The 22,535-nt window shown below is 42.9% G+C and overlaps 2 protein-coding genes across 3 annotated transcripts in view; one reads left to right on the top strand and one right to left on the bottom strand.

Annotated features, from left to right (window-relative positions):
* cUnh8orf74 (chromosome Un C8orf74 homolog) overlaps positions 1–22,163 on the bottom strand; it is a 101,972-nt gene extending 79,809 nt beyond the window's left edge. Inside the window, exons 1-7 of the mRNA XM_084004169.1 lie at positions 21,745–22,163; positions 21,125–21,308; positions 20,689–20,900; positions 20,472–20,618; positions 20,144–20,391; positions 15,710–15,812; positions 15,392–15,468 (exon numbers count right to left, since the gene is read on the bottom strand). Of these exons, the coding sequence (XP_083860295.1) occupies positions 15,809–15,812; positions 20,144–20,391; positions 20,472–20,618; positions 20,689–20,900; positions 21,125–21,308; positions 21,745–21,792 (843 nt within the window). The 5' untranslated portion in view covers positions 21,793–22,163 and the 3' untranslated portion in view covers positions 15,392–15,468; positions 15,710–15,808. The remainder of the gene's footprint in view (positions 1–15,391; positions 15,469–15,709; positions 15,813–20,143; positions 20,392–20,471; positions 20,619–20,688; positions 20,901–21,124; positions 21,309–21,744) is intronic.
* Positions 16,245–20,014, top strand: LOC311009787 (L-threonine 3-dehydrogenase, mitochondrial-like). 2 transcript variants are annotated; one of them, XM_084004167.1, is made up of 10 exons: positions 16,245–16,423; positions 17,121–17,308; positions 17,420–17,462; positions 17,593–17,663; positions 17,770–17,919; positions 18,009–18,181; positions 18,269–18,359; positions 18,462–18,554; positions 18,669–18,845; positions 18,932–20,014. In XM_084004167.1, the coding sequence occupies exons 2-10, from the start codon at positions 17,131–17,133 to the stop codon at positions 19,069–19,071; spliced, it is 1,116 nt and encodes a 371-aa protein (XP_083860293.1). In that variant the 5' UTR covers positions 16,245–16,423; positions 17,121–17,130; the 3' UTR covers positions 19,072–20,014. The 2 variants fall into 2 exon arrangements, with proteins under 2 accessions (XP_083860293.1, XP_083860292.1); XM_084004166.1 differs by having other exon boundaries at positions 16,245–16,404; positions 18,932–20,013.
* Positions 22,164–22,535: the final 372 nt, after the last annotated feature.

The raw sequence follows: 22,535 nt of genomic DNA, 5'->3' as shown, positions 1-22,535 counted from the left end.
GACGGGACAGAAGATGAGATTTATGTGAGATTAGATCAACGATATGGTCACATTACTTATAATCCTATTGAAATTTTAAACATTTTGAGTATTATTTGAGGATTAATTACCGTCAAAATGTTTAACTTCAAGAGCGTATTAATTAAAGATCCATACTTCGTCCATTAATCAATACATTATCATGAGCTGATTAATTAGTATAACAACTAAAATGTGTTTTGTGACATCACAATGACGACTATTTAGTAGTCTAAATGGACTTTTGTGCATAATTTGAAGAAAAGAAGTAATATCTGTAGTAGAGGCACAGCCTCTTTTTTTTAGAAAACGTCCTGCAGCCACTGCTTTAATTGGTAATAAGAGAATGAAGGAAGGAGGGAGTCTGAAATGAGCCGTTAGCAGGTTAGCACTAAATATTGGTTTCCACATTCCACATCTCAATGGTTTGACTGTCCGGCGGATGAAAACCCTCCAGTGTTTAGTTTGTGTTTTGAGAGGCTCTACGCATAAAACACCCCATCAGCTACTGCAGGAGACAGGAAACTATTACATGCACATCATTTTTCTTCACTGTTGGCACACTGTAGTAATCCCCCCCCCCTCCTCCTCCTCCTGTATCGTCTTCCTCCTGTACAAGCCGAGAGGAAAAACTCCTCAGCTCGTATTTCTTTACCCGGCTCTCCTTTATTCCCCGTCATCATCCCAAAAATGTCACATCTATTGTCTGGGATTCTGGTTATCTCTGATTTTATTTTATTTTCTCTCTACTGTTGCACTTATTTTGCATGGCTCTGGATAAGCGTGTCAGCTGAAGGCGTGAACTGCATATGTTTGAGTCAGCGTTTCATTACTTTTTACTGCAGATTGGACTTTTACTTCTATAAACAGTACAATAGAGAAAAATGCTTTAGAGGGTAAAATCAAAAGGAAAAAAAAAGAAGCTGTGAGGTTCAAACATAGTTGAGATTTGTTTTTAAATCTGAGAAAATTGCCTCATGGAACATTGAGTTGCTTTATGGGAAGGAGACTGGAGGCTACAAGTCAGGATCTCTGTTTTTAAATCCCTCTCTGATCTTGTGAGTCTTGTGAAACTGTTTCAGCTCCTTTGATGAGTTGATTCCTCCCGTCTGATAGTTGCATTTTTAGCTTTTCATTAAGGTTCAATTAAGAGAGAAGAGAAAGAATTCCCCTAAAAAGGCCTCCAATAAGTTTAAAGACTCAACTCAAAAAATCCATATGAACGTATTAAAGACAGAAGGGTCGAGCTGATTTATTATTAAAAAAAAAGGAATATGAGTTGTGTTATGTTCTGAATTTATGTGCGAAATGTTTTCAGCATCATTTTCCCCGTTTCCTTCCCGTTCCACCTTCAGCCTGTTTCTCTCCTCCTGCCCGTTTCCTTTCCAGCCAAACCCGCTTCATTAAAACGCTAATGACTCCCATTATCGGCCCCACGGATCGATGGTGTCTCCGTTCACTTGAGCCTCGGCTAATCAGGTGCGATTAGTGTTGGTTTAATTCACTGAAGCTCCGCGTATGTGTTTGGGTTTGCGTTCCTGCCATTTCTCTGATCTCTATCGATTTACTGCTCGGCCGGCAGGAGTTGGACTTTCTCCAAGGATTTCAGACTATTTCAGAACACAGAATATATCCAAAATCTGTTTGTTTTCCCCCTTTTTTATCTGTTTTTTTTTTGTGCGTGTCGCTCTATGTTTTGCATTATCCCCACAGCCTCCGTGGTTTTTGAAGTGTCAGGCCTGGTAGCCTGGACCTCCATGGCTGAAGCATCCCAGAGGTTATGAGGATGTCGACACAGCAAATCACAGTCTGATGGGATTCCCATATGCTCCCAGCTGACCGGGACAAACCATTCCAGAGTATACTCCAGCTTGGCCCGGGTTTGTTCCCCAATAACTCTTTGGATTGGTTTTAACCTCGTTAAAGACGGCCAGATGGTTAGATTTCATTTTTCTTTTTATAACAGAATGAAGCTGGGAATTATATCTGGATAAAGGGCCAAAAAAAATAAATCATGCATAATTGTGGAAAAGCAGACGTGTCCACTGGGAGTATGTTTATATTTCAAATGTTTTTTATTTGACATTCGCACATGCCTCGAAAAATATGTAAAAAAAAAAAACGACATGTTGTTACATGACATTTCACATCGTTAAATTAGTAGGAACATGGATGTATTTAATTGGATTTCATGTAGGAAGTCTACAACATTCACGCTCTCCTTTCTCGTTGCATTGAATTATGTGATTTAAGTTAAGTGTTTGCTGCTGAATCACACAGTTATTTAAAGTGTATTTACTGTAAAGTATTTAATAAACTCCAACGTTGCTGTGGTTTAAAAGCATGTAATCTACTATTTTAATATGTGTTATTAAAAGCTGTATTTAAAGTAATCTGAGGTAATAACCCAGAATAAGTGTCGGAGCAGAAGGACCTACTTTCTGTCTGATGCTATCTGGGCGTCTCCTACAGACGGGCCTCTGAGGATTCTCCTCTGCGGATGATATTGTTCTCTGCGGTTTGCATCTGCTGGTTTGATAATCCAGTGATTCCGCCGTCAGAGGGGAATTCTGGGAGCGCAAACACGCAACAACACACAAACTCCTGGACTGTGACGGCAGCCATTGTTCCTCCCAAACAATGTCTTCACTTTGATGTCTGTGATGCTTGGCCGGCCCGGTTCCCCCTCTTTTCTCTCTTTCCTCCCCCCTCTTTCACTCTCGGCTGCTGGGAAAGTTAAAGTGAACGACTGCGGGATTTTTTTAAACATTAAACTGACTTCATGAAGTAAGTCTGGGACTACGTTTTTATCACTTTTAATGCATGAACTTTAAAATTAACAGCATGTAGACTAAAAATATCACTTTAATAGGAAAAGGCTGCATTTAAAAACAACAGCTAGACAGTAACATGGTTATCTAATAAGTCACTCACATGAATATCATGTGAGCATGTTTTTGTTTCTCTTAAATGCAGCTTCAAAGGCTCCTTCATTGTCTTGCTGCGGGGCAACATGCTGGTCGGAGTCCTGATTGACAGGTTCAATCCTCCAATGTGCTTTGGCACAAAAGGTGACAAGCAGAAAGGAAATTGGCTTTTGTCCCTGCCTGTGAGCTACTTAACCTGCACCTGATTTCTCATTTATTCAAACTTAAGACTGACACAAACACGCAGAGGCAGAATTCATACGGCGACGTGGGTTTGTTGCTTTGGTTACGTTTGAAAACGGTCAGAAGACCCTTTTGTTATAGACAGGTTTTTTAGAGTAGAATATAATTCATCCATTTAGAGCATTAATTGTCAGGGTTTCCTATAATGAGGATAAAAAAGATAAATATACTGCAAACACTCATATAACCTCACAATATATTTATATTAATGGCCTGCTATAAGCTATTAATCCTGTTGTATTTTTTTATTGACTGACTGTTTAGTTATTTCTCATCTCTCTTAATTTTTGAATCCATCCATTTTGTCTTCATGCATTTTATGTCTTATATGAGACACTTTGAATTGCCTTGTGGTTGAAATAACCTTGTTTTGTCTGGTAAAATTAAGAGATAATAAAATGATAAAAATTAGACTTTAAGAGATATTTTGAGGTGCAGAAAATAAAAGAAGTAGACGCGATACAAAGATAGATCTTCCACAGAAATAAAGCAGCAGAGGTGGAGGCCTGACTCCTCTGTGTTTGGCCTGTATTGACTCTCAGCCAGGAGTTTTGTGCCCCCTTCTGGCAACGGAGGCAAAAACTGACCAGCGAATACAAAAGTGCCGGACAGAAACGCAGACAAAAGCTTGTAATAAAGCTTGAATCCAGAAACGTAAGGCCAACAACCACCGATATCCACAGATAAGTAGATTTCTACAAGGGTATGAAGATTCATAAGCACTTTAATAACACAATTAATGATGATCCAACACTATAAACGTATTAATTAACAATAAAAGTCCACATTCATTGTGAGGGTTCAAGCTCAACATAAATGTCTCTCTTGCTATAAAACCCTGACCAGAATAAACACTATGAATGGGATGATTTCTGATTTTTATGGTGACAAAAACAAGTTAATTGAGGTGAATTTGATTTCCATCATCAGGATAATGATGGTAAAGAAGTGAATAATAGAGCCTGGTTTACAAAAAATGTCTTAATCCTTTATTTTATGCAGGGATAACTCATGATTTATGATCTTATTTAAGATTATTTGCTGGTTTTTCCACTTAAAATGATGTTCATTACAAAAACATGTGACACAATAAAAAACATTTGGTTGTTTCAACAAAATGTAAAGTGTGTCCAGTATGTTTAAGTGCCATTTTATTGTTATTATTTCATTATGGAGTGATATCATATCGTCTCATGCATAAAACACATAAATAGGTTTGTTTAGCTGAATGCTAAAGTAAAACGAAGCCTCCGTTCCTCTGGGAGCCTCCGAGGCAGCAGACTCTCCAACGACCCCTCCATTCCCCCTCTACCTCTCCTTTTATTCATCCCTTCACTTTCTTCCTCCTCCCTCCTTTCCTTCTCCACTTTTATTCTTTTGTCATTCCTTTAATTCCCTTTCCCAGTCTTGACCCCCATATCTCGTCACACTCCCCATTAATTTCCATAAAAGGGATGCTGACGTTGCAGTACTTCGGCGTTGGCGTGGTGGGAGGGGTGAGGCGGGCACGGGGTGTGTGTTTATGAACGTACTTTATGAGTGTGTGTGTGTGTGAGAGGGGGAATCATCACTATTAACTGGTGGCAGAGGAGGAGACTTTCATTGTGACTGATGGCTCCTTGTTAAAGGAAACCTAATATCATGGAAGCAGAAGTTGGGAGGAAGAGGAAGACAGAGGGGGGAGTTAGAGGAAAGGAAAGGGCCGAGGATGGAGAGAGGATAATGAAAGGAGAGACAGGTGGAGGATATTAGAGAGTGACGGATGAAGAGCAAATGATACAAGAGGAAAAAAGATGTAGATTGGGAGACAAAAGAGACAAGAAATGACAAGAACGAGCTAGAAGTAGGTTGTTGTCCTCATCACGGCCCGAACAGAAACAGATGATAGGAAGGTCGCTGAGTTGGAACAGATCTTATCTGAACCAATGATGTTTTAATATAATGTGGAGAGGAGAAGAAAGACGAGGGGGGAGAGATTACATGTGTTTCACCTCAGATGCTCTTCCACAGAGATTCTTACAAACCTGCCAGCGTTTTCTCTCTTTTTAGCAGGTAAGGTTCCCTATTTATCACGTACAGAACCAGTGGGCCATTATAGGTGGCTTTAGGTCATCTAGATGTGGCAGCTGAGTTACTGTGGACACTTGGTTTGACCTTGAATTTTAAAGCAGAAAAATGTGAGGCGAAAACTAATTTACCAGCTTGAAATATTCTTTTTCACATCTACATAAATCAGATCCAACATATTTAAAAAGGAATCACTTTTCAAAACTGTTCCTTCTGTTGTTTCCTTCTAACCAAACGCAGAACGTCTTCATTCAAACAGAAACTACTTCGCTGCACGCCAAATCTCTCAGACACACAGATATTGGAGACCTTTTTAAAATGGTCATATCTAACTGGTTTGTACTAAGCCCTGAAATGTCCTCTATGTTCGCTGTAGGGATGCAACTTAAAACACTTAATTTCATTACTGGCAAATCGTTAGGTTTATAAAACCTCAGTGAAAATCCAAAACCCGCAAAGTGATGCCTTATGTTACTCATTGTTTGACTTTAAAAAAACGACATTCGATACCGAATAAGAATACGAAAATCTGCACGTCCTGCGTTTATGCTTGGAGAATTAAAACACTCCAGTGTTTCCACTTTGCATCCATTTACAGATGACTCAACCTTTGTTTACGAGCGCTGCTCCCCCGGCCGGCCCAGCGGCCGACGGGTCACACTGTTTCTGTTGTCGCCGCCTGCAAGCGGGAGGGTAAACAAATCCAGTTTTAATAAGAGCTTGTAGCTCATAATCCTCAACCGCCAGCAGGTGAGGGCCAACATATGGGGCGAGACACGACGGACGGACAGCACACACACACACACACACACACACACACACAGCAGCTGTCGCTTGTTTTCCGAGGCGATACGGATCCAACAAGAACACCGAGGGTCTGAGGGAGCGTCGCCAAGAGGGGAAGGAAGGGAAAGGTGGGAGAGGAAGGAGGAGGGAGGAAGAATTAATGCAAATGACAGAAGGTGAAGAAAGGAAGGATTTCCTCTCCAATTTAAGTCCATTTGCTTCCTGCAGCCATTATTTTCAGATATTTATGACACACAAAAGCACTCCACGGCTATTATAATTGGACGTGAAGCGAAGTAATAGCACAATATTGCAGCACGTGGCGGCGCGCCGTGCGTTTTAGCTCAACTAATTTACCACTTTGCCGTTTTCTGTAAACATAATGCGTCTGACGAGTGGGACTTGTTCACGGTTACTTTGCCATAGTGTGCTTTATAGCGATAAAATGCTTTCAGGGAGGTGGGAGGGGGGGAGGGGGGGAATCAATTTCCCCCCTGACCGGTTTGGTTACACACAGCTTAAACACAGTCAGCCTGGCTGTTGTCTTGTTTTTAACTAACATACTTTTTGTTGTTGTTGTTCTTGCGGATTATTCCACGCCATCCAGACTTTTTTTTTTAGTTTAAACATGAAAATGAAGTAAATCTGAGGTTGTAATGATTTTACATCAGTGTGCGTTCGTCCTGTTTTCCGCTGTAACAGAAAATGGTTTCAGGAGCCACTCAGTCTGGTTTACATCTCTGCTTTCTCTTTCTCTGCTTCCTCATACCGTCTGTCATCACTCTCTTTCTCTATTTCCCCCCCCTATATTCTTAATTTCTTCCCTTCGGTTAACTCTCTCTTTGTCTGCCTCCTTTCTCCTCATCTCCCTCTCCTCCATCGCAACCCATTTCTGCTTCTTATGAACTGTGAAAAATGATTGTCTGCAGGATGAAGTGGACAGAATTCGCCGGCGTAATGGCCTGACAAAATGAATCGCGGCCTTCCTCGCCATCCATCACCGCTCCGAGGCGGCTGCGGTTAAGATCTGTGAAGGTGCTGGCTTATTGATTACTAGTTGTAACTACAAAGTGTCTGATTCGCTGTTTGTAGCATGGCAGGGTGGAGGCGGCGGGGCTGGGGGGGGAAAGGTGGTTGGTGGTGGGTGGAAGGGAACGCAGGCAGCTGAAAAAAAAATCCTCTTTTGATAGATTTTAAATGGTGAAATATTGATTTCTGTCCGGTCCAAGGCCTGGCCGAGCAGGCCACAGCCATTTGTCGGAGGTATAATGCTGGACACCCAGTTCTGCTGGCCACCATCAGTCATTCTGACACCGGGAAAATGAGAGAGGAAGTAGGGAAGGGGGGGAAAAAGAGGCGAGGGATGGACAGAGGAAGAGAAATAAATCAGCAGCCCTTTACCTTCATTCAGCTCTGGTTGAATCTCCTCTATGTGAAACGCCTCACGTGTCCAGGTGGAATCATAAACTGAATTATGTGAATATTCTACGTCTTGTTTAAAGCTCTGACTCAGTGTTGGAATAACAACTACGCCCACAATAACATCAACACCCTGCAAACTTTCCTCATTATCTTATATTTGGTGAAAGCACTGGGGGGTCGAGGTGGAGGGTAATGACCTACTAAGAGAGCAGACCATGAAAAGGTGATTATTGCTCTTAATTGTTGTCCACAGAGGCAGCAAAAATGCAGGCAGGTAGCATTAATCCACATTAAAGATGCTTTTCTGCTGATTCCCACTCATTTAAGGCTGCGTGTTGCAGCGCTGATAAGCTTGAATTAATAGTAGCTTTTAATGCTGAGCTGCAGGAAGGAGGTCTGCGATTAACTCATAGTGGTCTGAGCCTCGCGCATACGGGAGATATTATTATTTTATTATTACCACTGCATGAAAAGAGGGCAAATCCAGATGTGGAAAACGCCGCCATCAACCCGTTTGTTGGTGTTTTTTTAAGTTTGGCACCACAAACGCAATATTTGAATAATCTAAGTAAATACCATGTGTGGGAAACTGAAAATACACTTGAGTTCAGTAAACAAGAACAAATACTGGCGGCCTCATCATAGAGGAAACAGCCGGCGGAGACAATATTTCTGGGCTTTTAAACTGTGACACAACAGGATGGACCGCCGAGGCGGATCACAAGGGGTCTGCAACATACCTGAAAATAAGTGCAATCAACATAAATAACACAATATGTGTCGTAGAAATACAAGCTTCAATATTAGTTCACAGTTCGGGTTCACTCTCATCAACACAGCAGGGAGATGAACCCAACACTAACGTGCTCAGCACCAAACAGCAGATAAATCAGTGACCAGCTGGTGATCACCGTGGAGCGTTCAAGAGCCTCAGACTTTACAAAACAGAGCGAGAAGAAGCGAATCTTACTCACACTCACGTACGGCGGTAAACACTAGTGTTGTCATAGAGGCGTGGGACGAGATGGAAATGTCATGTCGTGATTATCCCGGACAAAATAAGTCACAATATTATCTTGAAAATCATCAAAATGTGTTTTTTGAACTCTTAAAATTCGTTTTACATTTTGTTTAGAAACATATTTGTATTGTGATCGTCCTTTTTTTTGTGAAAAACAATCAGATAATCCTAAATACAATAAAACGGTGATAATTTGTAAATGTTTTGCCCCAAAACGGCCAAAATCAAATCAAATATTGCAATCTACAAACATTTAAAGTACTATTATATAATAAATACATGCTATACTTAGGAATTAGCAAATTCACCGACACTGCAAAACAGTGGTAACTGGTTTTCATGCTGATGGGTGCTTGAGAAAGGTCAACAGGGGTCAGTCGCAGGTTCATCTGCCTGTATGAAGCTGTTGTAAGATGAACAGAGGTATTATGGGTACTTTCTGGATGAAGTCAAGTTACTGTATTTGATATGTATGAGCGACTTCATGAAGCTGTTTAGCTCGCTGTCATGGTAACAAATATTATGTTTCTTAAATTCCAATTTAAGAGTTTTAAACACATTTTGATGATTTTCACGTTAATATCATGAATTGCAATTATTTTGGCCAGGATACATCATTCATGCCCAGTAACCAATACAGTATATTCAGTAAATATTAATGTATTTTAAAGAGAAAGAAATAATTTCCTTATTTAATTCCAATTTTGTAATTCAACCCATCATAATGTAGATTAAAACCCGACGGTGCAATGCAATGTTTTGGTCCTGAGGAGAGAAAAAAACCTGATTCGAGGCGAAGAGCAGGTGGTGACCGCCACCCACGCACCCTCCACATGTAACACACACATAAACACACACTTGCAGCACAGAGGAAGCTCGGTCCTGGTGGGAGGTCTGAGGTCTGGCCCTCCACATTCCACAGACAAGTGTCTAGCACCTGCTAGGCCTCAGTCAGCCTTTACTGGCCAACACATTAGGACGGGCGGACACACTCCAAATCCGTTTATTTTACAGTCTGTGTGCATGTGTGTGTGTGTGTGTGTGTGTGTGTGTGTGGCGGGGAGAGAGAGCGAGCGAGAGAGAGAGAGAAGAGCAATCCTGCGACAATCTGTGAAATATTTGCTCACACGGTCAGAAAATGAAGAAGAAGAAGAAACTGCGACATTAAATCAAAATACAACGCGAACGCCCCGAAGAAGAATGACGGGAGGCTCCTGTCTGCTAGAGCTTGATATAAAAAAAAAAATGTCTGCATAAAAGTAGCCTGTAACACACACACACACACATGCATGTCGGTTAGAAATGCACACACACCCCTCCAGCAGCCCATGTCTGACAGGTGCACATGTCAGTGGTTAGTTCAACCTGGATCAGAGCATTTGGTCTCACTGTGTAGCAGCCAGGCCCCTCGGGTGTGTGTGTGTGTGTGTGTGTGTGTGTGTGTGTAACCCCACGGGCCCGATGCTCACTACCCAGACACTGCCCATATTGTTTTCTTCAGTGGAGCTAGAAAAAGGGAAGCTGATTTACAGAGCTGTCTGGCACTGGAGCACACGGATGCATGACTGACTCGGCCTAATGGAGTTTTCAGCTTTGGATTTACACTTCTCCGTCTCCGAGAGCAGCCGAGGCGCACATAAACGCAATCTGGCCGCGGCGTCGGCGCCCAAGCGATCTCGTCCTGCAACTGTTACCCAGTAATGTCTGCTTGGTTGCCACGGCCACCTCAGCCCCCCCCCCCCCCTCACGGTGTATTTGGAGCAGGTTAGGGATCCCCTGATTGAACATTTTCTTATTTTTTTTTATGTAATTTTGCCGTCACATTTGTGTTATTAAATTTAAATAATTCTATATTAGTCGAAGTCGAAGCACCTTTAATATCCCCCTGCTGTGTACGGTTACTAAAAGGATTTAAATCAAATCCTTCACATTTGATTGGACCGCTAAAAAGTGGGCGGGGTTAGAAAGTAGCATGATAGGAAGCTACAGTGTGACACTTCCGCATCGTTAAAAGATGTTGATATTATTGGATGGCACTAGCTTATGTAAGCACACTTCATTTTTATTCTTTATTCCAGGAAGAAAACTGATAATAAATATATTTATTTCGTTTTTTTTTTAACATATTGTTGCACAATATGACGGGGATGTGATCTACGTTAAAAACGTGTCGTCGTCACTGACCGTCATAACACATGTGACCCAGAGAGCCAGGAGCTGATGAGGCTGGGAATCCAACATCAACGTGTTAACGGCGACTGAATGGCTTCGGTCTGTGTCGGATTGCTGGACCGCTATCAAGGCAGGACTGTGTAACTGCATGCAGCTGCCCCCCAAAAACGCTGGCTTCAACAAATTACACATTTCACAGCTCGCAAAGCATTTTGCCTCCTAACTATGTGAACAAATCCATTCCTGTGCTCACATGTGAATGTCATATTTCTATCAGAGCAGTCCCGTGCTCTATATCCTGCATGTAAAACATTTTATTCATCACGAAGATGCCTGTTTGATGCCTTCGTATTGAATGCCATTTCCAAAAGGTATGAAACTGAGCAAATGTACAGAAATAATAAAAGGGGTCGCATTGATTCAAAGTGCATCAGCTGTCAGGAAAATGAAGAGATAATTCAAAGCCCACTTTTCATGACACAACACTCAAACCACGTGGAGTTCAGCCGAGACAGCTCCTTCCCAACATCGATTCAAACATCACACTCTGACACCGGAGTGAATTACAGCGTTACAACAACGCTAGAGCTGGTTGGCGGCGTTTAGAGGTGAGACCAGAGGAGACCAGAGGACCAGCCCTGGACTCTGTGAGACCATGACTTCCTTATTATCTCCTCATTTTGGAGCGATTATCAAGGGACCTTGGAGCGCCAGAAAAGCTGGTAATAGCTCCCAAAGTAGAAGCTTTTTGGTCCAACACCAACTGTTGGCAGCGGCTAATGAATGCTATATAAAAGTGATTTCCTTAATCCACTTACATTTCTTTAGATTCTATGGTGCGGTAAGCCTATTAGGCCACAGAGCTGTGGCGAATCGTGCGTTAAGTGGTGAAAGTCACAGCGGTGGGAGGCTGAGGAAGGAAGGAACAACTGTGGCACTTTCTCAAACCGCCGTCCCTCGCAGTACAGTATGTAACGGGCGGTGAAATCAAGCGCGTTATACGCCGCTAAAAAGAAAGAAATCAAACTGATTTCTTCATCGCCTACATCCATAGGAGCAGGGAGCTTGGATTTGTCTCTGGGGTTCCCTCTGCAACATTTATTGAGAAAAGGGGAGACAGAAAGAGAGAGAAGAATCAAGGTCTCTGCCTATAATTACAAAGATAGCAGGGCCCCACTCTCTCCCCGGCGGAGCCTCCGAGGCGTCACTCCCTGTCCCTTCATATTGTATAAAGACTGTTCTATCAGCTCGGCAACGGCATCATTGCTTGTAAATTAATTTGGGGTCCCTGTCAGCCGGGGCCCTTCTCCTCTCTTATCTGGCAGCGTAATATGGGAAGCTGAGAGGCTGGGGAGATACTGCTGAGAGCGCTGGAGGAGAGGAGGTGAGGGGAGATGAGGGATGGGGGGGTGGGAGTGAGTATTAAAGGAGACTGGAGATAGATAGGAGGGAAGAGAGAGGCAGGGACAAAACAAGAGGCGAGTGAGAGAAGCGAGTGGGTCCCTGAGAGCAGAGTCAAAGAAGTACCTGACTCAGTGATAAGTGAATACGGTCTGGTATCCTATTTTACAGGCACACGCCATTTGTCATCCGGACTGGACTCTGCAGCGAGAGGCCTTCACCTATCAGCACTATTTGTCCCCGTGTCACAGCCCGCGGATAAATCTTCTCCCGAGGAGCCGCGTTTAAATCCACCCCCCTATTACCGAAGGTCCAGCCCTCTCACACACACACACACACACACACACACACACACACACACACACACACACACACACACACACACACCTCTGACCCCTTCAGTTGTTTCTAATTAACCCCTCACACACTGTATGTAGCCTCAATTCCCTAAAGGGGATAAATAGCCTGACTACGATCCCATTAGTGGTCGGAGTCATGATGGTGAATTAGGAGGATGTTGACTGAACGCCGGGACAGCCGAGCTCCTTCACGTACCACAGGAGCAACATTAGGGTCGGCCGTTTGCAGAAACTGCACTGAAATATTGCTCACTTAATAATTAAAATGATCTACTTGTGAACAGAAAGTGTTCCGTGTTCTCACCCAGCACATTAGGTCGTTCATGTTGGGCTGAAATCAGTCGTGGGCGGCTAAACAAGGAGGCGGCAAAATGCAAAGACAGCTGCTAATTAATAGAGACGCATTACATCCGAGAGGCTTTTATTTTGTTAATTTAAAACCGTCGGCTCTGTTATTTTTTTTTTATATATTTAGCCAAATGTGGTCGACTATTGTTGGAACAGAGTTTCTGGAAAATCATAGCGGCTCCATTAATTTTAGAGAAAACATGTCAACATTGTAATTAAAATGATCTCCACATTGACAACATTCAAATGCTGCTTACATGTTAATGCCTTAATGATAATAATATTCAAAATATATGTTTTGATACTTTAATTTCTGCAGAAAATAGTTTTTTTTACACTGTGGTACTGCAATTCTTTCCAGAGTAAAACATTCTGAATACTACTTCCAACACTTCCAGTTACAAGGCAGAACATTTATGGGATGCGACACGAACAATGTGTATTAAATGACACTGCATAATTCAACTACCACTGTTTTGCACTGCTGCTGTGAGGGCACTCTGCTTCTGGCAAACATTTTAGCAAATAAACTCCAACATTTCAGCGTAAATGTATGAATATTCATGTGTGATCAGTAAAACCCTTCAGTAGCTACCAAACACTACTAAAAGATTCTGATTTCCATAATATATTGAAGCTAATCATTTACTGTTAACTGTATTGTTTTGACAGGGTATCACTATTTCAACCAGGAAGTGCAAGTAATTACATTCATTTTTCTGTATGTGTAGACACTAATTTTTTCCACATTAAACAAAACAGATCTTTTTTTAATGTGGGGAAACAAGCCTGCCACAGCAAAAAAAAGAGATACCCCATTATTTCCAGCATGTACACATGACAACAATGAGCAAAACAAGCCTGGAATTTGTGCATACTACATATTCAGATACTTGGCAGACCTCCAAAATCGCAAAAAACAAATGAACAATGAGACGCGCATCATCTCCTGTGGCCCATTCTGCATGGTTGGAACTGAAACCACATGAAAAATTGGTTCATATCCAAAAGCTTGGGAGTGCAGTGGGAGACAGGACTGATGTCACTCCTGATGGATAACTCCTGCGTGATTTATTGCTAGATAAAAAACGCTGTATATTTGTGTACGCTTTTGAGTTCCTCGTGCAGTAATAGTAGTAGTAGTAATAGTAGTAGTAGTAATAGTAGTAGTAGTAGTAGTAGTAGTAATAGTAGTAGTAGTAGTAGTTCCTGTAGCAACACCAAGAATGAAATGTTAAATATGCGACTGAAAATACACATGCAAGCAACATAACTTAATTTGAACCACTGGGTTATGCGTCACATTTGATAATATGCGTTTGTGCTTCTTATAACAGCTATTAGCAGTGACGGGTGATAAAAAGGAAATGAAAAGTAGTGCACAGCAGACTATTATAAAAAGGATAAATCCTCGTTTGCATGAACTGGGCCAGCAGCCTTGACGACAGAGAGGCATGCCTCTTGGTTTCTTGGTATCTAGTGACATCTGGTGGTTTCCAGCAAACACAGACGTGCAGCCATAACTACAAAGTGTTTTTCTGCATGCATTATTTAAAAAAAAGGGGGAAATTCTGTGTAATTTCCTAAGATGTAAGACAAATTATCTCTCATTAAGACGACTGTGATGATGATTTAAGCCGCTGTTGATATTTCACATGGAGAATTAAACCAAAACTGCTCAGTATCGATATCACAACGATATTGTGGGATTGGTGCTTTCACAAAATATTCACACAATGAGATTTTTGATAAATAATCATGAGTAATGTGCAGACAATGAGTCACTTAACAGTCAGTAAGTAAGTTCAGAGAATTACTTCACTGTATTGCATCATTTAAAACCAGAAAAAACAAAAGGTATGCCAAATTAGGATACCCAAAAGTCTAATATAATGATATTGATGTTGTATCGATATGTTTTCAAACACAAAAGACTTTTCTGTGTAAAATTCTATTGTATTTCTATGGTAAGGCTGCCCTGTCAGTGAGGCCCTGCAGGATTACAGCTCAACACGTCAGGCCTGCACTTCAGTGTGTACACGTGCTTAGATATTTGCATTTGTCTCGTGCATGTGTGTGCACACTTGTCCACCATTCAGTTATGCAAGACACAGATTAATGTCCCCGTGTGCAATGGAGAATAAATCACGTGTACATAATTAGCAGGGGCAAGGTTGTGACTGACACCAAATTTCATCTTAATTACATGAGGGGAATTTGTTCCATTAATTTTATGGGGTTTACATGTACACAACTCAACTGAGTTAATCACACCTGTCGTTCCAGCAAATGTTCACAACAACCAGGCAATACTTAATTCGGCTATTTGTAGCATATTGGACTGCAATTATAAGGGGCCAAACTGGGGCCAGCTTTATAGGGGCCACAGTGGAAGGTTTCTAAAGCAAAGGCATGCAGGTCCTCAAAGTTAACAAACATTGCATGTATCAAATACATGACTTGCAGTCTTATCTACACTATCAATTATTACATTTCACACAAAAGATAAACAAAGAAAACACAGTTTCCAGTATGACTCATAACAGCAAGAGAACAATACAACAATGAACTAATTATCACAAGCAGAGAGCATACATTGATACTAGATAAACAAAATATGTACTCACGTTTTTTTGACGTCGAAGTTCATTCTTCTCCCTCATATTTCGCACTTCTTGGTCCTCGTCTCGTCTCTCCATCGCTGCTAGCTCACGTTGCTGTTTAGAAACACGTTACCCATAGTTTAATTTAAATAATGTTGATAAATGTACATTGTTTGTGTTGTTGGCTTCACAATTTACTTTTTATATTTTTATTTTTATTTACCTCAGGGTTTCTTTTTTATCGTTCATTAGTAGTTTCGTAGAAGCACGACAGTCCCCCGACGCTCACCGAAGTTACCGAACATAATCAGCTAATCAGTTTTATCAACTTCACCTGCTTACTTTCGGTGGAATGACGTCAGGGTGCAGTGTCGCCTTCCAACCACACAGTGGGAGACATTCACCAGCCTTTACGGAGGGGGGGGGCGCTGTTTCACCTTTTCACCTGTTTAAGGAAACAACAAAAGGTGAAGAAATTAAGTTGTTTGTTTTGTTAAAGTGACAGTAATCGCTATTTTGGATGTTTGGATATATGTGAAACATTTTTTGTCAGCATAGAGAGGTATCGATTCAACTGTATGGCAAGATGTAGGTATTAGTCAGCAAAATATTACAATTTAATTCAGTGACATAATAAAAATGCTGAGAGAAACCAGTGTTGACACTTTTAAGTGCGTTGCATTATCCTATAAATATGCACATGATCCGTTTTACGAATTAAATGCAGCAACAATAAGAACTGGAGCACAGGAAGTTAGTTTAATCACCGTTTCCGTCAGTTAACGGTTTTATTTTGAAAGTTATAACAGGAAGTTCGTTTTTTTATTTTGAAAGTTATAACAGGAAGTTCTTTTTTTATGTGGGCGGGCTTTACGGGGCAGGCTCGGCGCTCGCGAGCCGAGCCTCCCGAGCTGTAAGCCAATCGCAGGTACGAACGTTTCGTACAGCCACGCGACTACTAGTTGTTTTTCATCACAAACGTCTGCTGGGTGAAGGACTTCCAAGTCGTCCCGTCATATTGACCGATCCACATTAAAGTAAGACATGTAATTAACCGTAAGTTTGACCGGTCTAGTCTGTAGCCGTTTGGTTTGGGTTTTAGCCGCCGCGGATAAAGCTTCAGCTAGCTTAAGTTGGCTGGTTGCTAGGCTAACGGTACCGTTATCTAACTGCAGCAGGTGGGGAGACGATGCTACGTTGTTGTGGCCTCACGGTCCTCCCGTTACATTAGCTTAGCATCCGGTTGGGCAAAGCGGGGCTACGTCGGTGACGCTGTTTGCGACCAGAAGGTCACGTCAGCCGCTCGTATGTCTTCCTGTTTTCAACCCCTGACAGGTCAAGGTTGTTGTTTTAGATCATCAATGTGACTGCTTTTAAGGGTCGTGCTGGGATTAGGGATATCATGATTCACATACATCTTATTTGCCTAGAAATGACACAAATGATCACATAATTTGATCAGAATGGTGATTTAATCTCATCGTTTTTAATCTTTTGTTTATTTTAATCAATCACCTTGGTTTATTTTCTCTTTGTGAAGCACTTTGTACTTTTGTTTTTGTAAGTGCTATATGAATAAAGTTTGTTATATTACCATTATTATAATGTGCAGAATAATTGTTAGTCCTAGTATCTATTTATGAAATTAGAAAATGACACTGTAATGTAAATCAGATTATAACACCATTGTGTGTCATGGTAGTAGACACATTAACAGTATTTGAGACGAGGACTACTGCGCTTTTGTTTCTAGGAGGCGTACGATGCTGGTGATGCAGTTGCTGAGAGGTGCAGTGAAGCATGCTGGGAGCAGTCTCCAGTGCGGTGCGGAGGGGTCAGCAGTACGTGGCATCAGCTCATCCTCACAAGTGTTATCAGCTTTTGGGGGAGGTCATCCTCCACCCTGCACTGACACTGACCACCCCAAAGTCCTTATCACTGGTTGGTCATTATCACGTTTTTGCAGGCAGTGACTATCGCTCTTTCTCCTCCTGTAATATCAAACACAGTCACACCTGTCTGTGATCATTTTCCTTTTACTTATCGTTACAGGAGGACTTGGACAGCTCGGGGTGGGGCTCGCCATGTTGCTGAGGTAAGGAGTGTGCATGAGCTCCTATTTCGATTGTTTAGCTATTTCAATGTTATTATTATAAATATTTTAGAGAAACTTCAGGTCTTACATTCCATTTTTTTAACTGACCATTTTGACGTTTCACCCTCAGGAGACGATTTGGAAAAAACAACGTCATCCTGTCCGACATTAAGAAGCCCCCCAACCACGTCTACCACAACGGTGGGTACTTTTTATGCGGCAAACAGAAACAACAATCAGGCTTTGTTATTGCAGATGTACCTGAAACAAAGCTCATCAAACACGGTGACCTTTGTGTCGTCCACAGGTCCGTTCATCTTCTCAGACATCCTGGACTACAAGAACCTCAGGGAGATTGTGGTGAACAACAACATCAGCTGGCTGGTTCACTACTCGGCCGTGCTGTCCGCCGTGGGAGAGAACAACGTCGCCCTGGCCAAAGAGGTCAACATCACAGGTACGTGCACAGTTGAAGGACGTGTGGCAGCAACGTTTAGAGCCATCTTGACACAGATGCTTATGCACAGCCTCTCTCTCTGTTCGTAGGTTTCCATAACATATTAGACATAGCAACCGAACATGGTCTGCGTGTGTTTGTCCCCAGCACCATCGGTGCCTTTGGGCCGTCCTCACCCAGAGACCCCACACCTGAGCTGTGTGTGCAGAGACCACGCACCATCTACGGCGTCTCCAAGGTCCACGCCGAGCTGATGGGTGAGGTGAGGCACGTCTGACCCACACACACGAAGACGTCACCTTTTTAAAAATGTCCCCCCAGAGTTTTTGAAGCGTGGTCTTTTTGTCAGTACTACCACCACAGGTATGGGCTGGACTTCCGCTGTCTCAGGTATCCAGGCATCATCTCGGCCGACTCCCAGCCTGGAGGAGGGACCACAGGTGAGCAGGACTGAGGAGGAAGCATGAAAGGAAGGAGAGGAAGGATGAAACAGAAGAGATGTGCTCTGGTGTTTTTAATCTTGATGCATTTCCATCTCCCAGACTACGCCGTCCAGATCTTCCATGCAGCCGTGAAAACTGGTCGTTTTGAGTGCAACCTGCGCAGCGACACACGGCTCCCTATGATGTACATCGGTAATGCCGGACTTTGGTTTTAATGTCAACTTTTTAGATAATATCCACTCAGTAACCCACCTCCTTCTCCTTCTCCTCTGCCCTCCCTTTTCGTCTTCGCCTCCTCCCGTCCAGATGACTGTCTCAGGGCCACTCTGGAGTTCCTGGAGGCTCCGGCAGACACGCTGCTCAGCCGCACCTACAACATCAACGCTGTGAGCTTTACACCACATGACCTCGCCCAGGAGATACAGAAGGTCCTGCCTGACCTCAAGGTCACGTACAACGTGGATCCTGTCCGGCAGGCTATAGGTGAGATTGCTGTCAGAATTATCCTCCTACTACTAGTTTGTGGCTCGATGCCGTTACCAAATCTCTCTCCTGTGTCTTCTTTTCAGCCGACGGGTGGCCAATGGCGTTAGAGGACAGCACGGCGAGGCAGGACTGGGGCTGGAAGCACGAGTATGACCTCTCAGAGTTGGTGCAGGCCATGCTGACTCACATCACCACGGGCAACCAGCTTGCACAAGCCTACTGAGCCTTTTGTGGCATGATTAGCAACCCCGTACAAAGCTTTATTTCAAAAATGAATGTGACACTGAGGGTTTAACAGAAATGTTAGCCTTCACTATTACACCTTAAAAAAGCTATGTTTTAACAAAGATCGTCTTCAAATCCTAAAGGAATGACAAAAAAAAAACAGGGAGGATTCAAACTACTTTGAATGTGACAATCTGACAGTTTGAAGGTAAAATGTGAACCTCCGTATTAGCAGCATGAAAACATTCCAGACCTCTCAATATCATATTTTAGATTAGATTAGAGATGAGGCTCTCGTTTCCTCTTCTTGTTCATCCGTCCAGTGTTTAATCTGAGAGCACGCTGAGTTACTGAACTTTAAGGAGAGTCGAGTTCTCTCTCTGAATGTACTGTATGTATGTATTTATGTCATGTTGTGTTAAGTATGCAGGTGCTCTGGTGTGCATCTGTCATGTGTAGCAGCTAAGCGCTTGCCTTACCGGGAAACCAGTTGGCTTTGAGCTGCACTCCAACTGGTCACCAATATGTACTGTCAGCATAAACACCGTACAGCTTGACTCGGGTAACGTTCCTGTAGAAGCTGTAGGATAGTCCACAGGTGCTTGAACCGTAGTTGCCTAGCGGGGCTGTAGGCCTGAAGTGTTTGAGTCCAAGAAGAAAAAACTTTTGCACTACTGTAGATGCTTTTAATATTATTTTGTTTCTATTTATGTTATTGTTGTTGTTGCTTTGTGTTTTCGAGGCGGCGATCTCCCCGCTGATTGTTTCTGAATGTCAAATCGAATGTATGAGTAGTCGTTTTACGCATTTACCGCAGTAAGTAGAGCTCTTCCTTTTGCAGCCGGAGCTCACATTTCTGTTGTTTTTTTTAAATATTGATGTTATTTATAATGTTATTATTTGAAGCGTTTTCTGTCAAATCAAAAAGAATTACTTTTTTCTTTCTTGAAATAAATACTTGAAGGAAACCGCCTCTTATGACTTTTCCTTTGTAACCAATGAAACTAATCTCATTGTAATTGACCTGACAATGACGTTGTGATGTTAAATAACTGCGCCTGCATCCTCACTCTGCATGTGCAGACCTCTGCTGGCCTGTGTTTGCTCTCTGCAGCTGTGGCTTTGCTGCCCCATCCGGATGTAGGCCGATGTGACTCGTGTTGGAAGGAACAGGACTGTGGCGCCTCCCTGTGGCCAACGCTGCCTGCTGCAGTCTGAGCTGCAGGATGTCACTGAGCAGGGAGGCCTCGCGTTCAAGACTCTCCAGCATCTGGTCTTCTGTGGCGCTCATTGCTGCACGAACCGCCGCCAAAACACCCTGCAGAGACCGGCAGACAGAACGCTAGTCACACCACCAAAGATTCCAAAATGCTCTCACTTCTTCCCGATCAGTCTCACCTCTTTGTCCAGTCGCTCATCCTCAGGAACAACGACCTCCCCCAGAGTGACCCTTGACCCTTCTCGGAGACTCTGCAGCTGCTCCTCCTTCACTCGCAACACTGAGGTTATCTCGGCTTGATGCTCCCACTCGTGCAGATCTGTGCCCTGCAGCACACATCAGATACATCACATAGACTGTTCACTGTGTAGTCCTTGATTCCCATGCGTTCACTACCTGTGCTAGCGGGCAGGGTGTGGGCGGCAACTGCACCTCCAAGTGTAGCTGAGCGATGGAAATGTTAGCAGCTCCACCCAGCATCGCCTGGAAAAGCCTCCCCTTGGTGAGGCAGGCGTCTGTGAGGAACTGGGTGAACTCGTGTCGGTGGACCGAGTTCAGGTTTGGCAAACACTCAGACAGCAAGGACAATAGTTTGAGAACGTTGAGACCTGATGGACAGAACACACAAAGTCCAGAAGACCGAGAGGACGTTTATTAAACCAAACCTGAGGAAAACCAGATACAAACTTGTCCTCCTTTGACTAATATTTTAAGAATAAGTGAGCGATCACTGAAGCCCTCTCTGATGGCCGCGTTAAAGGCCCTCCATCGTGACCTCCAGGTGAAGCACCGGGTCAAGGCCTCAATACAGTACGCTGCTGTTTGCTCTGACCGTCCAGCTGTGGGAAGACGACTTTGGCGAGGCCGGCTGCCCGGATCACGTCAGGCCAGGGGAAGCCTCGGGCCGCGGCGAACATCGCAGTGTCGTACACAAACTCCTGGTGGAAGCACCGGCGTTCATCAGAGAACTCGGGCCATGAGAAGTGGAGGCTGAGCCTCTGCAGGCCGGCCTCTCTCTGTCACACACGGGGATGCACACACGATTATTACTGATGCATGATGCTGATGCTGTAGTATTTAGTATTTAGGTTTGGTGTATTTAATACATTTCATTTGGAGTCGGTTAAACACAATGCATCATTTTACATGAGGTCATTATTATGTTTTGGATATTACATTGCAAAAAAAATATTTTATTCTGAAATGTAGTGGATGTGTGTATAAAGTAGCATTATGTAAATACTAAAAGTGTATTTGAGTTGATGTGCTTCCTGGATCTAACTGGCTGTGTTGACAGTCTGTGGAGCTAGCTAGCTGTAGCATTCTGCCACCTGCACTACAGTCGACAGCCTTGAGTTAGCTTCATGTTTTTGGGTCGTTTTATGTTCGTATTATAAATTCCCGGCAGCATTTGAATGCACCATAATAACCGTTAGTTCAATGCCCGCCTACCTGCTGTCTCGCTATCTGCACTACTTCACTCTCGGTAAGGGAACCCATCCTTGCTACGACGCCAGCAAACTTGGTTGCCAAGGGAGACGAACGCGGTGTGCGGCGCCGTCAACGCAATTACGTCACACGCACGTACGACGTGAGCTCGCATCTGATGGAATTAGATTTTCTTAGCCTAATTTTAAAGTTTCCTGTCATATTAGTGAACGTAAAATCGACTTAATGACATCATATTTAACTAACTAATCAATACGATACATTCTGATATAATCACCTGGTTTAGTGAGTTTTAATGGCGACTGTTTTTGTTACAAAGGCTCAAACACACCGCTATTGTTTGTGTCAGTGGGTTTGTTAGGGAACACCGGAGCCAGAAACGGGTCTAGGTTTATCAGTCCAGGACTACAGATGGCTCAGGAAGGGCTAATCCTCTTTATGGTGGATCCCACTCCTCCTCCTCTCCTCCTCCTCCTCCTCCTCCTCCTCCTCCCTTCTTCTGCTCCTGTGAGTGCTTCTTAAATAAATCGGGGCACAGTGGCTTTTCTGATGAAAAGATAACGGATTGATCTGTTATTCCAAGTTAGCCATGTTGACATTACACAACTTCCGGTTGTGTATTTAAAAATAAAAGTTTTATAGCTATCTTGTTTTCCCCTTGCAAATAATTGCATAGCTATTTATCACATTAAATGGGGGGATTTATATATTTATTACATAACTTTTGGGTGATGTTAATGATTAGTCAAATCATAAAAAAATAACAAAACACATTTACTCTGAAAGTCTAAATG

The sequence above is a fragment of the Eutrigla gurnardus genome, assembly GCF_963514095.1.
Source record: "Eutrigla gurnardus genome assembly, chromosome: 24".
Classification (NCBI taxonomy): Eukaryota; Metazoa; Chordata; class Actinopteri; order Perciformes; family Triglidae; genus Eutrigla; species Eutrigla gurnardus.
The sequence above is the reverse complement of the archived record's forward strand: the minus strand, read 5'-3'. Positions and strand labels throughout refer to the sequence as shown.

Bases quoted from the DNA above. Each gene is read 5' to 3' on its own strand.
- LOC311009787 (XM_084004167.1), top strand. From the start codon at position 17,131: ATGCTGGTGATGCAGTTGCTGAGAGGTGCAGTGAAGCATGCTGGGAGC. The intron at 18,360-18,461 runs GTGAGCAGGACT...TCCATCTCCCAG, and splicing joins GCCTGGAGGAGGGACCACAG to ACTACGCCGTCCAGATCTTC. The intron at 18,555-18,668 runs GTAATGCCGGAC...CCTCCCGTCCAG, and splicing joins GCTCCCTATGATGTACATCG to ATGACTGTCTCAGGGCCACT.